The sequence below is a fragment of the Lithobates pipiens genome, unplaced genomic scaffold, assembly GCF_037356315.1.
Source record: "Lithobates pipiens isolate NorthernLeopardFrog02 unplaced genomic scaffold, aLitPip1_a1.2 Scaffold_18, whole genome shotgun sequence".
Taxonomy (NCBI): Eukaryota; Metazoa; Chordata; class Amphibia; order Anura; family Ranidae; genus Lithobates; species Lithobates pipiens.
Window position 1 is genome coordinate 640,633,922 of NW_027507758.1, and position 16,422 is coordinate 640,650,343.

The following is a 16,422-nucleotide window of genomic DNA, read 5'->3' on the forward strand; positions in this document are numbered from 1 at the left end:
TCGTCAGCAAGGAGGGTGTCAGAATTGGCTGCTCTTTCTTGTAAAGAGCCATATTTGGTTATTCATGAGGACAGAGTGGTGTTATGCCCTCATCCAGGCTTTTTGCCAAAGGTAGTTTCAGGCTTTCATCTGAATGATATTGTCCTGCCTTTGTTTTTTCCCAGACCAGGTTCCAGGGAAGAAAAATCTCGACATTGTCTTGATAGAGAGCAGTGAAAATCTATTTGAAGAAAACTGCTCAGATTCGTAAGATTGACGTCTTATTCATTCTGCCAAAGGGTCCTAAGAAGGGACAGGCAGCGTCAAAATCCACTGTCTCCAAGTGGATTCGGCAAGTTATAATTCAAACTTATGGTTTAAAGGGAAAGATTCCCCCTTTTCAAGTTAAGGCGCACTCCACCAGAGCGGTTGGTGCTTCTTGGGCAGTGCATCACCAGGCCTCCATGTCTCAGATCTGCAAGGCCGCAACTTGGTCTTCAGTACATACATTTGCAAAATTTTATCAAGTAGATGTAAGATGGAATGAGGATATCGCCTTCGGGCACAGTGTGCTGCAGGCAGCAGTATAAGTCCTCAGGTCTGGGGTTTACCCTATGGGTTGTGTCTCCCTCCCCTCAAGTAGCATTGCTCTGGGACATCCCACCAAGTAATTACTGAGACTCTGTGTCCTATGATGTACGATAAAGAAAATAGGATTTTTAAAACAGCTTACCTGTAAAATCCTTTTCTTGGAGTACATCATAGGACACAGAGCTCTGATTTATGGGGTGAGAGTATATTGCTTATATTGCTTAGCTATAAAAACGGAGGTACTCCTGGAAGGAGGAGGGGTTATATAGAGGAGTCAACGTCCTGTATTGGTTATACCAGTGTCAACACCTGAAGGTAGGCCTATAACCCACCAAGTAATTACTTGAGAATGTGTGTCCTATGATGTACTCCAAGAAAAGGATTTTACAGGTAAGCTGTTTTAAAAATCCAATTTTTTGTATGAATTAAGTGATATATGATGATATAGAAGATGTAATTCTGGGCTATAAATGGTTAAGGAATCTAGGTGGGGGTAGGAGTGCATTTTAACCTCTTCATCCACCAAAAGCCCTCCTGGACAATGATTGGTGTTTTCGAATCCAAACACGCCGGATGTCACCAGGTTAGGAGAGGCGCCCTCGACTTAGTTCGCTGCTCTGGTAATTTGATGTCCTCCTTTTTACCTCTACTCCCCATCACTCACAATCCTCTTTTCCCCCCAGGCCTTGAGGAGCCTCGGGCATTCTCTTGGTGGCTCTCACATGGCTACCCACGGGTTCAAACTTTCTTTGCTCCCACTCCTTTCCTTCCTGGGAGACCATCCGAGAAACACACAACGCACTGGCTAGAGAGCATTATCGTTTCCTTCAATTAAAACACTGGATTACTGCCTTGCGCCGCATGTCCACTTACCCATTTCAAAATACTTTTTTTGAACACACGTCTGCATGTCCCTGGGTCTCCCGGCCTCACCTCGGCTATCTATGCATCCTTGAATGAACGTCCGTCATCAGCACCCCTCTCTTATATGACCCTATGGAAAAGGGACCTCCAGGCTCCCATAGACCTGGAAGACTGGAGTAAGGCCTGGAAAATGGTAGCCAAATGCTCATTTAATAAAAACACTGTAGAAGCCCCATATAAGGTCCTATTCTGGTGGTACTGGGTCCCGGCTCGCACAGCTCAGGCCTTCCAGGGAAGTACTGATAGATACTGTGGACAGCGGGGTGATGTCATACACACCTGGTGGTCCTGCCCCAGACTGGTGGGGTTTTGGTCTAGGGTTTTTGGCTTACTGCATACACTTTTAACAGTCCAAAGGGATGCTAAGCTAGCCCTATTACATTGTCCAATACCTGGTTTGTTCGCTCCTCAGCAGAAGCTGGCCACTTACCTCTTTATAGCGGCTAAACTAACTATATCTCAAGCCTGGAAGACCCAACGAGTAGCTTTCCAAGGGGTGAGGAGTGGACACCCATGACTACTATGTTACTTCAGGAAGGAATGTCCAGTATTGTGAATGATTCACACGCCAAATTTCTCAAAATTTGTGAACCCTGGGTCTCCTATGAGTTTCCCACACCCCAAGCATCCAGTTTTGGCTTTATCTGACTCCCTTCTGTGATGCGCCTGCTTCTGAGATCTCCAGTTCCCTTTCCCCCTCTCCTGTCTATGACCCCCTTCTCTCTGCCTTTTTGCTCTTCTCACTTTTTTTCTGGTTTCTCACTATTCTGACTCCTATCGTTGCCTCGTATGGATGGGGGTTGCTGGAGAAGAGTCCCCCCTTAGGTGACGAATTTGGGGACAGGGCACTTTATGCAGTAGTAATTTTTTTATACCATCCCCTATTTTCACTATATTATAGGATAATTTTGAACTATATTAATCATTGGTAATTTTTACATGTCTCTAGCCCGTGTGGGCGATCAACGAGCTTGTTATATTTACGCAATAAACATATTGGAACAGGAGAGGTGCCCTCTCTGTTTACATCTTAGGGGAATCCATCCCGCCATCTGCTGGAGTACTCTGGCAGTGGATTGGCTCCTTATGTCGGTATTCCCTATTTACTGCTATAGAAGCGTCTATTGCTTCATAGGCACCATGAAAGTTGTCTGACATTTTGTTATCAGAAAGTTTTATTGGAACTATCATGTTGTGGATTCAGATATTTTGTCCATAGTGCAAGCCCTGACCAAACATTTATTTGTAGATTAACCCCTTCAGGGTCAAAACATTCACCTATTTATGGGGCCGGAACGTTCTCTTCATTTTGGAGATACAGTCTAATAATATGGTTGTCTAAACAAACAGCACTGATAATAAATAGACACTAAAATGACCATCCTGACCATACATGTCCTACAAAGGGCAATTATTACACTACACAGGCAGCCAATGGGCAATCATTACAATATGCAGCCAACACAATGATGGAGTGCCGGGGTCAGGAGTATGGAGCATAGAGCCCCTTACATTGCTGGTCAGGAGGAAGAAAACGTTCCCCAGCCTTCCATGAAGAATATGATCCATCATCGGTGTCAGAGGGCTCTGAGCAGAGGCATAACTAGAACCTTCAATGCCCTGGTGCAAGAAACCATGAAGGGCTCCACTGTTCCTAAGGCCCTTTCCACTGATTCTGCTGCCCTTTACTTCTGCAGTGGGACCCTTTGCTGCTCTATTTGCCCCCCCATGATAGTGGAACAGCAGAGCCCTATCGCAAGTAAGACCTTTGCAACCTGGTAGTTTCACTGATCTCGCACACGGGGCTCACCTCCACCGATCCCGCACACGGGGCTCACCTCCACCGATCCCGCACACGGGGCTCACCTCCACCGATCCCGCACACGGGGCTCACCTCCACCGATCCCGCACACGGGGCTCACCTCCACCGATCCCGCACACGGGGCTCACCTCCACCGATCCCGCACACGGGGCTCACCTCCACCGATTGCGCACACATAGGGCTCACCTCCGGATCGCACGCACAGGGCTCACCTCCGCGGATTGCACACACAGGGCTCACGTCTGCCTATCGCATGCACATGGCCCACCTCCTCTGATAGCAGACACAGGGCTCACCTTCACCAATCACTTCCTGCAGTGCCCAGCGAGGTGCTTTGCTCTTTGTGACCCAAAATCTGGCAAAATGCAGCCACTGAAGTTTCCAAGTGATGACAAAGGGTGGAATGGGGGGAAGGGTGTCTCAACTGGGGTGCTAGTCAAAGGGGGGTATAGGCAGGGGTGATAGAGGGATGAGATGAGGAGGATGGATAGGAATGGGTGGGACAGATGAAGGGGCAATAATATGGGCAGACCTGGAAGGGACACAAGACAAGAGATGGGTGGGGGCAGAAGGCTGAGCAAAAACCCCAGAGAGCAACTGGCAGCGGTAGGAGAGGAGTTGGAGATGTGCAGAGAGCTGATCCTGCCCCCACACACCTCAAGGGCCCCACACACAGAGGACCCCCACCCAACATACAGGCACTCTCCATGCTCCGGACAATGTAGCTAGCATGAATGGTCCCTCAGAGCCGGTGCAGAGTCCATTTGTTATGTAGAACTTCAAGCTGTTGTTGATATTGGAGGGTGCTGTGCCCATGTTGGGGGAAGATCAGGGACAGCAAGAGGGCTCTGCAAAGGCTGAATGTACTTCACACCCTGTTCTCAGCAATCCTACTTGCCGATCATCGGGGAAGACTCCACTGCTCCCAGGACTCTTTCTTGCTGTCTTGGTGCCCTCCCCATGGTGGCAGAATACCAGGGTTTGGTGGCAGGTGTGACCTTTGCGACCATGTTAGTTGCGCCACTGGTTCTGAGTAAAGTAGGGTCTCTGAGGAGGTAGTGGGACTAAAGGACTCTGCAAGCCTCTGAAGGTTTACTCAATCTGAAAGACTCTAGGACCCCTGAGGAGGAAATGTAGCTGAAGGACTTTAGGGGTCTCTTAGGAAGTAATAGGGCTAAACAACTCTGAGAGGTTAGTGGGGCTGAAGGGCTGTGGGGGCCTCTAAGAGGGTAGTCAGGCTGCAAGGCTCTCTGGTAAGAGGTGGCTTTAGGGCTCATAGGGGTCTCTGATGGTATCCCCACCCCAACTGCACTTACTTTTATGACCTTCTTAAAGAACACCTGCCAGCAAGTGAAGGGCCTTCACCTCACCATCTCACTGATCAAGAAATATGTTGCAGACACAAAATAGATGGGGACATTTTTAGAGGGGCATGAAGGCAGTAGTTCTTAAATGTACAGCAACCCTCCTACCCCCCCCCCCCCTCCCCCCCCCACACCCATATCCTATTATTATGTGACCAATACCATCCAAATAATTTTTACTTTCATTTCCCAAACATATCCGTCTACAAGGAGACCTGTATAGATCAAATGATGGCACCAATGAGGATGGAGGAGGACCGGAGTCACATGACTGAGAAGATACTAAACCTCACCCTGGAGATCATCTACCTGCTGACTGGAGAGGTGAGGAGGATTCTGGGAGGTCACATGACATCACTCTTATCTCTATTAATAAAACACAGAACTGACCGGAGAGGTGAGGAGGATTCTAACATGATATTCCTATTGGTTCTCCAATACAGAGATGTCCTCTTGTGAAGTACACAGTGCCTCCATGCGACTCCCTAAAACCTGAGAGACGCAACATGCAGAAGATTTGCAAAATCACCAAAAAGATGATGGAGCTGATTACAGGAGAGGTGAGTGGTGCTGGGAATTCTGGGACATTATCCAGTAACAGACAAGGGATGTGTCTGGATGGTGACTGTATCATTGTGTGTGTCAGGTTCCTATAAGGTGTCAGGATGTCACTGTCTATTTCTCCATGGAGGAGTGGGAGTATTTAGAAGGACACAAGGATCTCTACAAGGACGTCATGATGGACAATCGGCCGCCCCTCACATCACCGGGTAAGAGGATACTTTATTGTAAAGGAGAGAGCAGTACGGAGGCTCCACCTAGATCCCCCATCATCTGATAAACACATAGAAACAATGTATTCAGTCAGTGTGTGTGTTTCCTACAGATGGATCCAGTAATGGGAACCCACCAGAGAGATGTCCCCGTCCTCTGTATTCCCGGGATTCCACACAGGAAGGTCACACCATCCCCCACCATCATCAGGTAGATGAGGAACAATCACTGATAGTATCATTAGGATCTGTACATTATCTGCATTGTTACAATTGATGTCATTTTTATTCTATATTTAGAGTGGAAAACTGAGAGATTCTAAAGTTGAGGTTAAAGAAGTGATAAAAGAGGAGGATGATGAGGATGAGGTGATGAAGGAGTCAGAGTCTCCAAAAGAACACAAAGATCTGTACCAGGACACCATGGTGGAGTCATCCAGCTACAGAAACCCACCAGAGAGATGTCCCCGTCCTCTGTATTCCTGGGATTCCACACAGGAAGATCACATTATCCCTCACCATCATCAGGTAGAATATTGACAATTATTGGTAGATCTCATTTATACACAGCATGTTTGTTACATTTAATGTTTTGTTATATATTCAGAGTGGAAACCTCGGGGATGATGATATTAATGTTAAAGAAGAGTATAAAGAGGAAGATGAGGAGGACGGAGTGATGGAGGAGTTTTCAGAAGGACACAAGGATGTGATGGAGCCACCTAATACCAGGAACCCACCAGAGAGATGTCCCCATCCTCTGTATTCCTGGGATTCCACGCAGGAAGATCATACCACCCCTCATTGTTACAAGGTTGGTAGGGTGGATCATCTAGAGCAGGGGTCTCCAAACTATGGCCCTCCAGTTGTTCAGGAACTACAATTCCCATAATGCCTAGTGATGTCTGTGAATGTCAAAATTTTACAATGCCTCAAGGGACATGTAGTTCTCTGATCTAGAACATGGATTTGAGGAGACAGGTGGGTTTATTTACTAAAGGCAAATCCACTGTGCACTTGGAAGTGCAGTTGTTGTAGATGAGGGGAACATAAAAAAAAAAATTTTTTGCTGGCACAAGATTCGATGATAGAAATCAGCAGTTTCCCCTCATTTCAGATCTTCCCCTCAGATCTACAGCAACTGCACTTCCATGTGCACTTGTAGTGTGTAGTGGATTTGCCTTTAGTAAATCACCAATGTGTATATTTTTTATGTGATGTCACAATAATAAATCTTCTATCTTACAGATGATATTCTCTCTCATTTTCTTTATTTAGAGTGGAGATCCAATGGATATAGAATTTGAGGTTAAATCAGAAGAAGAAGAGAGGTATGTGAGCAATGATCAGCAGTCTATGGAGGAGGATGAAATAACGGGGACATTAATAGAGGAGGACACTCCTACAGAGATCAGCACAGGTGAGTCATTAACACTAAATACATTCCTCCACCCATACTGCTCACTGATTGGTCCAGAGTAGGGCAGGGACTCGGTGATATCAACCTGTAATATCCTGGTCAATTTCCTAAGCTGTGTTCCCCGTCCTGTTTTCCTGTATTTCTCTTGGATAATCTTCCTTCTCTGTGCTGCCGACACAATTTATGTATCTGGACTGGATTTATGGAGATTCTGGGGTTCAGCTGTCAGCAAAATGTTCATAGATGCTACTAGACCTAGGCACCTGGGGTGTGTGTTTTGGCAAGATCTCTGACAGAACAATTCTCAGGGAGTAGGGATGAGCCGAACACCCCCCGGTTCGGTTCGCACCAGAACTTGCGAACGGCCCCCACGTTCGTTACGAACGTTAGAACCCACATTGAAGTCTATGGGACTCGAACGTTCGAAATGGAAAGTGCTAATTTTAACGGCTAATATGCAAGATACTGTCCTAAAAAGGGTTTGGGGACCTGACTCCTGCCTCAGGGGACATGGGTCAATGCAAAAAAAAGTTTTAAAACCGGCCGTTTTGGCGGGAGCACTGATTTTAATGACGATTAAAGTGAAAAAAAAAAAGTGAAATATTACTTTAAATATGGTGCCTGGGGGGTGTCTGTAGTATGCCTGTGAAGTGCCACGTGTTTCCCGTGTTTAGAACAGTCCCTGCACAAAATGACATTTAACGGAAATAACACCATTTAAAACTGCTTGCGGTTTTAATGTTATATCTGGTTCCTGCAATATGGTTGAAAATCATTGAGAAAAATGGCATGGGTAGCCCTCCCTGCCCATTACCAGCCTATTTGGGTCTTGTACGCATATTAAGGGGAACCCTGTACCCATATTAAAAAAAGGAAATGCGTGTGGCCCCCAGGCCCTATATACTCAGAACAGCAGTATACAGGCGGTGCAAACAAGACAGGGACTGTGTAGGTTTGTTGTGTTAAGTTGAATCTGTTTGTAATTTTCAACTGGTACATTTTTAAAGTGTAGCTCCAGTCAAAAAAACTATTTTTAAGCTTTTTGGAAAACATAGGGAAGGGTTATCACCCCTGTATAATTTGTTTTGCCATCCGTCTTTTTTCATCTCACTTGCTGCTGTCTCCTTGCGTTTGCAAGTAGGAGATGTTTGTAAGTTGGATGTTTGAAAGTAGGGGCCTGCCCTATATTATAGCGGTATGTACTGGGTACAGAGCACGCAGACAGCACGCACTATCTCCTAACACTACTGACTGCAAGCTCTATTATTAACCACTTGACCACTGGGCACTTAAACACCCTTAATAACCAGACCAATTTTCAGCTTTTGGTGCTCTCACATTTTGAATGACAATTACTCAGTCATGCAACACTGGACCTATATGAAATGTTTGTCCTTTTTTTCACACAAATAGAGCTTTCTTTTGATGGTATTTAATCACCTCTCAGTTTTTTTTATTTTTTGTGCTATAAAAGAAAAAAGACCGGAAATTCTGCGAAAAAATGAATTTTTCTTTGTTTCTGTTATAAAATTTAGCAGATTAGTAATTTTTTCTTCATAATTTTTTTTTTTTACTGGTTACATGTTTAGAGTTGCAGAGGAGGTCTAGGACTAGAATTATTGCTCTCGCTCTAACGTTCTCGGCGATACCTCACATGTGTGGTTTGAACACCGTTTTCATATGTGGGCGGGGCTTACGCATGCGTTCGCTTCTGCATGCGAGCACATGGGGACATGGGCGCTTTAATTTTTTTTATTTTTTTTTTATTGTTCATTTTACTTTATTTATTTTAGTTTGACATTTTTTTCCCCAAAAATATATTTTTGATCACTTTTATTCCTATTACAAGGAATGTAAACATCCCTTGTAATAGGAATATGGGGTGACAGGTCCTCTTTACAGTGAAATCTGGGGGTCAATATGACCCCACATCTCACCTCTAGGCTGGGAAGCCTGAAATAAAAAATAAAAAAAAGATTCTGGCTTTGATCGTACTGGCGAGTTGGTAGAAGCATCGGAGGGCAGTGAGGGGTGGGGGGCGTCTATGGCTGGGTATTTCAGGGTATCACCGAGTATGGCTGGGTATCTCCGAGTATGGCTGGGTATGGCAATTTATGGCAGGGTATTGCAGGGTATTGCGGGGTATTGGCGGGGTACTACAGAGTAATAGCAGGGTACTGCAGAGTAATGGCAGGGTACTACAGAGTAATGGCAGGGTACTGCAGAGTAATGGCAGGGTACTGCAGAGTAATGGCAGGGTACTGCACTGCAGAGTAATGGCGGGGTACTGCAGAGTAATGGCAGGGTACTGCACTGCAGAGTAATGGCGGGGTACTGCAGAGTAATGGCGGGGTACTGCAGAGTAATGGCGGGGTACTGCAGAGTAATGGCAGGGTACTGCAGAGTAATGGGGGGTACTGCAGAGTAAAGGCAGGGTACTGCAGAGTAATGGGGGGTACTGCAGAGTAATGGCAGGGTACTGCAGAGTATGCACTGGTATTGCAGAGTATTGGCAGGGAATTGAGGGGTTAAATTCGGTGAGCAGCGATGTGGGCACTGCAGATGCAGCCCACATCGCTGCTGACACCGATCTCTTTCCCCTCCGCTGTACCGATCGGTACAGAGAGGGGAGGGAGGAACCGGCGTCATAACATGACGCCGGTTTGTTTACAAGTGATCACTCCGTCATTTGACGGAGCGATCACGTGGTAAACGGCCGCGACGAGCGCCCGTTTACCGTGATCCGTGCGGTCACAGGTCACAGGACCCGGCGGTCACGGATGCTCTCGAGTGCGCGCGAGAGCAGAATTCTGGGAGGCCGTTAATTAACGGCCTCTCAGAGTTAAACAACCGCCCTGAAGCCGTTAATCGGCAATGGGCGGTTGTTAAGTGGTTAAAGATAGATCACTAGCTATATAGGTGAGGTGAATATAGTGTAGTGGTGTATACTGCGGTCAGGGCACAGACAATAACCACTACACAAGAGCAAGATAGGAAATCAGCCAAAAACGATTGGTGTGTAACTGTGTTGAAGGTACACAGAACACCCACTGCTTCAGATGCCAACACACTACACGAGGCTGCCTCAAAGGCGGCCTTATATAGTGTGGGGCGTGCACTACACAGCCTGAGCTATGATTGGCCACAGGCAGGATGCCTGTGGCCAATCATGGCTCTCCTCGCTGCTGGCGCTGCGATTGGCCAAGCATGCGGGGTCACAGTGCATGCTTGGCCAATCATGAGCCAGCAATGCACTGCGCCATCACAGTGCATTGTGGTCCGCGCGCGCCATACGAATTTTGACGCAAACGGACCAAGAGTTCGGATTTCGCCGAACGCCCGAACAGCCAATGTTCGAGTCGAACGTACTTTCGACTCGAACACGAAGCTCATCCCTATCAGGGAGTTACTTGTTCTGTTGTCTGCTGGCTGTGCCGGGTGGAGGGATATGTCTGTATAGTCTCAGACCCAAGTCACAGAGTGCAGTCTCAGTTGATGGGACCTCTGCAACTTGTCTCATGTAAACATTTAATCTTCCACTGATTACTGAATACCAATATTATGAGTCCTGACCCTTACACTATATAATTTATATTCTACATGACATACTCCTGACCCCTGCACTATATACTCTATGTTGTACATTATATAATCCTGTCCCCTGCACTATATACTCTATGTTGTACATTATTCTGATACTGTAAAATCCTAACTGTTGTATCCTATATAATGAATTGTACATTACATAGTCCTGATTTCTTTTACACCCATTTCCTACCAGCTGGACATTTATTTTATCTGATGATTTGATTGGAGGACAGACTTTTACATGTTTATAATAATGTGATAACATCCTAAAACTTTGGAACCATAAACATAAAATGATAATGAGGGAGGAGTTGATAACCCAATGATGGTGGACTTCAGGATCAGTCCAGTCTTCATCTTGGTTGTTCTCCCCTCATCCTCACTCTCTGACCTCTGGTGGGGCTCAGCCCCGCTGTTATTCATGACTAAATCATGGGCTAAATAAGAAAGTGCAGGACTTCTTTTGTTGGGAAGATGGCAATAAGTGATAGAGGGGGTGGGGACACGCATCATATAATCCCCTCATCACTGTCACTCCAATGAAAGACAGTTCTCATTGTTTCCTCATTCTCTGAGTAAGGTCCATGAATAAAGAAATCAGCTGGTAGGAAATTCAGAGATGTAAGGCTGAAACAACTAATCGATTATGAAAATAGTTGTCAACAATTTTCATAATCGATTAGTTGGTCAGTCGATTAATTGGCCTGCATACAGAATGCATTATTTATTTACACATCAGAAACTACAGCTCAGTACACCATCCATACATGTTAGTAAATGCCTGAGAACTTGAATGTGTGAGTAGCAATGCTTCATGGGACATGTAGTCCTGGGGAAGAGAAGGAAGCAAGTGATTCTAAAGGCAGAAGCTTTTTTGTACCTTCCTATAGGACAACTCTAGACTATACTTTGTAGCTTCCTATAGAGGGACTCTATACTATAGTTTGTGGCTTCCTATGGGGGAACTCTATACTATACTTTGTACCTTCCTATAGGGGAACTCTATTATACTTTGTAGCTTCCTATAGGGGAACTTTGAAGGCAGGAGGAGCCAGAAGTCCCGGGGAGGAGGGGTCCAGAAGAGGAGAATCAGGGCTGCTCTGTGCAAAACTGTTACACAGAGAAGGTAATTAGGGGTGCACCGAATGGAAATATTGGTGCCAAAAATGAAGGATGCATTTGGCCGAAAACCGATACCGAAAATGACAGTTTTTAAAAAATATTTATATTTTTATATACAACAACCATTTATATATAATCATCTCTTGTATCATGTCCTCAGTCCCTGATCATCTCGTGTATCATGTCCTCAGTCTCTGACATGTCTTGTATTATGTCTGTAATCTCTTACTTAAACACACTGCTATAATATTAGCAAAATGTCCATTCGGTGCACCTCTAGCAGACATAATACAGGAGATGGTCAGAGACTGCAGACATGGTACAGGAGATGGTCAGAGGCTGCAGGCATGATACAGGAGATGGTTAGAGACTGCAGACATGATACAGGAGATGGTCAGAGACTGCAGACATGATACAGGAGATGGTCAGAGACTGCAGACATGATACAGGAGATGGTCAGAGACTGCAGACATGATACAGGAGATGGTCAGAGACTGCAGAAATGATACAGGAGATGGTCAGAGACTGCAGACATGGTATAAGAGATGGTCAGAGGCTGCAGACATGGTACAGGAGATGGTCAGAGGCTGCAGACATGGTACAGGAGATGGTCAGAGGCTGCAGACATGGTATGGGAGATGGTCAGAGACTGCAGACATGGTCCGGGAGGTGGTCCGAGACTGCAGGCATGGTCCGGGAGGTGGTCAGAGATTGCAGACATGGTCCGGGAGGTGGTCAGAGACTGCAGACATGGTCCGGGAGGTGGTCAGAGACTGCAGACATGGTCCGGGAGGTGGTCAGAGACTGCAGACATGGTCCGGGAGGTGGTCAGAGGCTGCAGACATGGTACAGGAGGTGGTCAGAGGCTGCAGACATGGTACAGGAGGTGGTCAGAGACTGCAGACATGGTACAGGAGATGGTCGCAGACTGCAGACATGGTACAGGATATGGTCAGAGACTGCAGACATGATGCAGGAGATCAATGCAGCCTCACCAGTGCACCTCATGCAGCCTGCCAGTGCTCTGAATTAAGCAGCGATCTCTGTGTGTCACGGAGCTGTATTTGAATTGCCCGGGTCGCAGTAACAATTTCCTGTCTCCTGTGATCACATTGGATCAGTGTGTCGTCTATCACAGGAGGCGGGCCGTTGTTACGGCGACCCAGGCAATTCAGCTCTGTGACACACGGAGTTTGCCGCTCTGTGGCAGGGAGGAGAAGAGGGAGGCAAGGAGGAGGGAGGGGAGGACTGGTGCACGCCAAGATAACACCCCCGCAATGGGTGGCACCATTTACGATCCATTATCAGTAATATTTTCCTTTCGGCAATGTACTGAAAACAGAATTTTCTGCAGTTTTTTTTTTTTTTTTTGGCTGACAAAATTTCTGTGCATCCCTAGAGGTAAGTATGACAAGTTTGTTTAAAAAAGAAATCCAACATTTAAAGTGACTTTAAGGTCTCTGTGCAGGGAAGATCAACATCTGACCCCAGAGAAGGTGGAGGCTGATAGACTGGAGGTGATAGAAGGCATTACTATTATATAAAGTAAAAGTGTACCAGTATTGTGCATTATATATAAAATTATTATATCCATAAAAAAAAGTCTCAGCTTTCAGTATTACTTTAATATGAAAGTCCCCCCACCTCCATATATCTTCATGTGTGAGTCCCAGGTAAAATCCCCGTATATCCTACTTCTGGGTATATTTATTATTGTATATATGATATAAGATATATTACTTTCACTATTTCACAGTATAAATGAATCCCTTATAGTAGTGATTATCTGCTGTTTTTGTACTATAAAGGACTATTTTTTTTAACCCCATCATAACAGATAATTGAAAATAAATTATGCTGCTGCTACTAAATGTCCTATGCTGGCCATACATGTATCAATTTTTGGATAAGAATATTCACACAAATATATGTATGAAAATTATTTGTACATTCGTTGAATGGACGAGTGTAGTTTGAAAATTCCACTTGCTTTTAACATTCAATTTGAAAATGAATGTAACTTTTAAAAACCACATACACTATTTGAAAATTTGTTTTGATGGAGAAAAGTTTTCTGTTCTGCTCCTTCGAATTTTCCCATCACTGGTGGAAAATGAACGCTGATTTGACCTACTAATGGTTAGAAAATTGGATGAATGTTTTTATGAAAGAAAAATTAGTTTGTGTACAGCCAGCATAAGTGACATCAGGTGCAGGGAGCTTGTACCCACCTACCTGTCTATGACAAGGGAGTCTGTCATCCATCATATTATATTACACTTTTGTCTGATCATCTGCAAAACAGCGTTTTACATCTTTTTTACATTTTAATAATGTTGATCTCTGATTCTGATATGTAGCAGATTCTCCCTCTAATAATACATCTATCCGTCTGTTATTCTCAGAGTGGATTAAATATCCAACTATATATCTGGATATTTATATTTACCGCTGTATATAGATATTCAAGAATATTAACTCAATTATACACCAACCTTTTTTTGAGGTTTTTATCAAATGAATCGATTAATTGAAGCAATAATCGGCCAACTAATCAATTCTGAAAATAATCATTAGTTGCCACCCTACAGAGGACCCATTTACTAGTTACCTTGAGGGGGGAATTGTAAGATCCTCAGAGAAAAAGCTGCCTGATGTGGGCGGAGTCCTGTTTTAGGGGAACCAATCAGCTCATGTCTAGTAATAATCTTTGTATTTCTATTTTAGTAGATGGACGGGATATGAGGAAAACCTCAGAGGATTGTCTCACTTTGTCTCCAGACTATAAAGTAGAAGATGAGGACATCACACAGTATAGTCCAGGAGAAAACCCGACTACCTCAAATGTCCATCCGGCACCACACAGTGTAGATGGACCATCGTATTCCTCTTATCCTGAGGAACCTCAGACTGTGAGGGACGGGGCCGTCCTTCCAACAGAGAAGAGCTTTTCCTGTACTGAGTGCGGGAAGTGTTTCCGTTATAAATCCCAGCTCAATGTGCATATAAGATCTCACACAGGAGAGAAGCCGTATTCCTGTCCTGAGTGTGGGAAATGTTTCTCACGGAAGTCCCATGTTTACACACATCAGAGATCTCACACGGGTGAGAAGCCGTATTCCTGTCCTGAGTGCGGGAAATTGTTTTCAGATAAATCCAAACTTTACACACATCAGAGATCTCACACAGGAGAAAAAACGTATTCCTGTCCTGAATGTGGGAAGTGTTTCCGTTTTACATCTGAACTTAATAGGCATAAAAAAACTCACACAGGAGAGAAACCGTATTCCTGTCCTGAGTGTGGGAAATATTTTTCAGTGAGGTGCAGTCTTTACAGACATCAGAGATCTCACACAGGGGAGATGCCATATTCCTGTCCTGAGTGTGGGAAATGTTTTTCATTGAAGTCCAATCTTGAAACACATCAGAGATCTCACACCGGGGCGAAGCCATATTCATGTCCTGAGTGTGGGAAATGTTTTTCTGTGAATTCCAGTCTTTACAGACATCAGAGGTCTCACACAGGTGAAAAGCCATATTCCTGTCCTGAGTGCGGGAAATGTTTTTCATTAAAGTCCAATCTTGAAACACATCAGAGATCTCACACCGGAGCGAAGCCATATTCCTGTCCTGAGTGTGGGAAATGTTTTTCAGTGAAGTCCAGTCTTGACATACATCAGAGATCTCACACGGGGCAGAAGTCGTATTCCTGTCCTGAGTGCAGGAAATGTTTCTCAGTCAAGTGCAATCTTTCCAGACATCAGAGATTTCACACGGGGGAGAAGCCGTATTCCTGTCCTGAGTGTGGGAAATGTTTTGCACAGAAGTCCGATCTTTACAAACATCAGAGATCTCACAGGGGGGAGAAGCTGTATTCCTGTCCCTAGTGCGGGAAATGTTTTTCAGATAAGTCCATTCTTTACACACATCAGAGATCTCACACAAGGGGGAAGCCGTATTTCTGTCCTGAGTGAGGGAAATGTTCTCACTGAAGTCCTGTCTTGTGGGGGAAATGTCTTCTATATGAATGTTGCTGGACATCACAGCTCTCATGTGGGGAAGAAGCACACCCTGATATACACCTCAGATATACTCCATGGCTGATCTTCATCATGTAAGAAACAGTTCATAAGGAGATCAGAGATCACCAAAGACATGGATGAAGTGTTGTACCGTGTTGGCCATTAATAGCAGTAGAATAATAAAAAATGGAGTCATTACCTCTCATTGGCTGAGTACATTTTATGGTGTAAGATTTCAAACACTTAGAGGTTTATTTAAAAATAAAATAGTTGCACTGTTATGACCAACATTTGTCCAGCTATGATGAATATTGGCTGTATTTTATTTCATACACTGATTTTCTTGGCTCCATCTAATGACCATAATGCAGTATTGCGCTAATTGAGGTATTTCAGAAAAAATACGAGATTATGGCCACTAGATGAAGCTGATGATCATAGGAAACCACTGTGTTTAAAGCGGTTGTATACCTGCTGAAGTTTTTTTTTTTCTTCCTGACCTGCAAAGGAAAAGGCATAATGAGCTAGTATGCACCGCATACTAGCTCATTATGAAATACCTTAGAACGAGGCCCCGACATCTGGCCCGATCCACGCCGAGGGAGCTGACATGTTCCCTCTGTGTTTCTTCCGGGTATCGCGGCTCCAGTGCTGTGAGTTGCCAAAGCCGCAGTATCGTCACACGGGAGATTTCTTTCCGGCAGGGTCTGGCGTGTGCCAGACTTTCAGCCGAGAATCCCCTATGCGCATGCGCTGCTGCAGTCAGCAGCGCATTGCGAGGGGAATATCTCCTAAACCATACAGGTTTAGGAGATTT

The 16,422-nt window shown here is 44.9% G+C and overlaps 1 protein-coding gene across 1 annotated transcript in view; it reads left to right on the forward strand.

The window, feature by feature from the left end:
- The window catches only part of LOC143989567 (uncharacterized), a 28,060-nt gene extending 12,250 nt beyond the window's left edge, over positions 1–15,810 (forward strand). The window contains exons 2-9 of the mRNA XM_077489749.1: positions 4,891–5,004; positions 5,124–5,240; positions 5,327–5,450; positions 5,567–5,664; positions 5,754–5,981; positions 6,061–6,267; positions 6,732–6,873; positions 14,311–15,810. Of these exons, the coding sequence (XP_077345875.1) occupies positions 4,909–5,004; positions 5,124–5,240; positions 5,327–5,450; positions 5,567–5,664; positions 5,754–5,981; positions 6,061–6,267; positions 6,732–6,873; positions 14,311–15,470 (2,172 nt within the window). The 5' untranslated portion in view covers positions 4,891–4,908 and the 3' untranslated portion in view covers positions 15,471–15,810. The remainder of the gene's footprint in view (positions 1–4,890; positions 5,005–5,123; positions 5,241–5,326; positions 5,451–5,566; positions 5,665–5,753; positions 5,982–6,060; positions 6,268–6,731; positions 6,874–14,310) is intronic.
- The last annotated feature ends 612 nt before the right edge of the window (positions 15,811–16,422 follow it).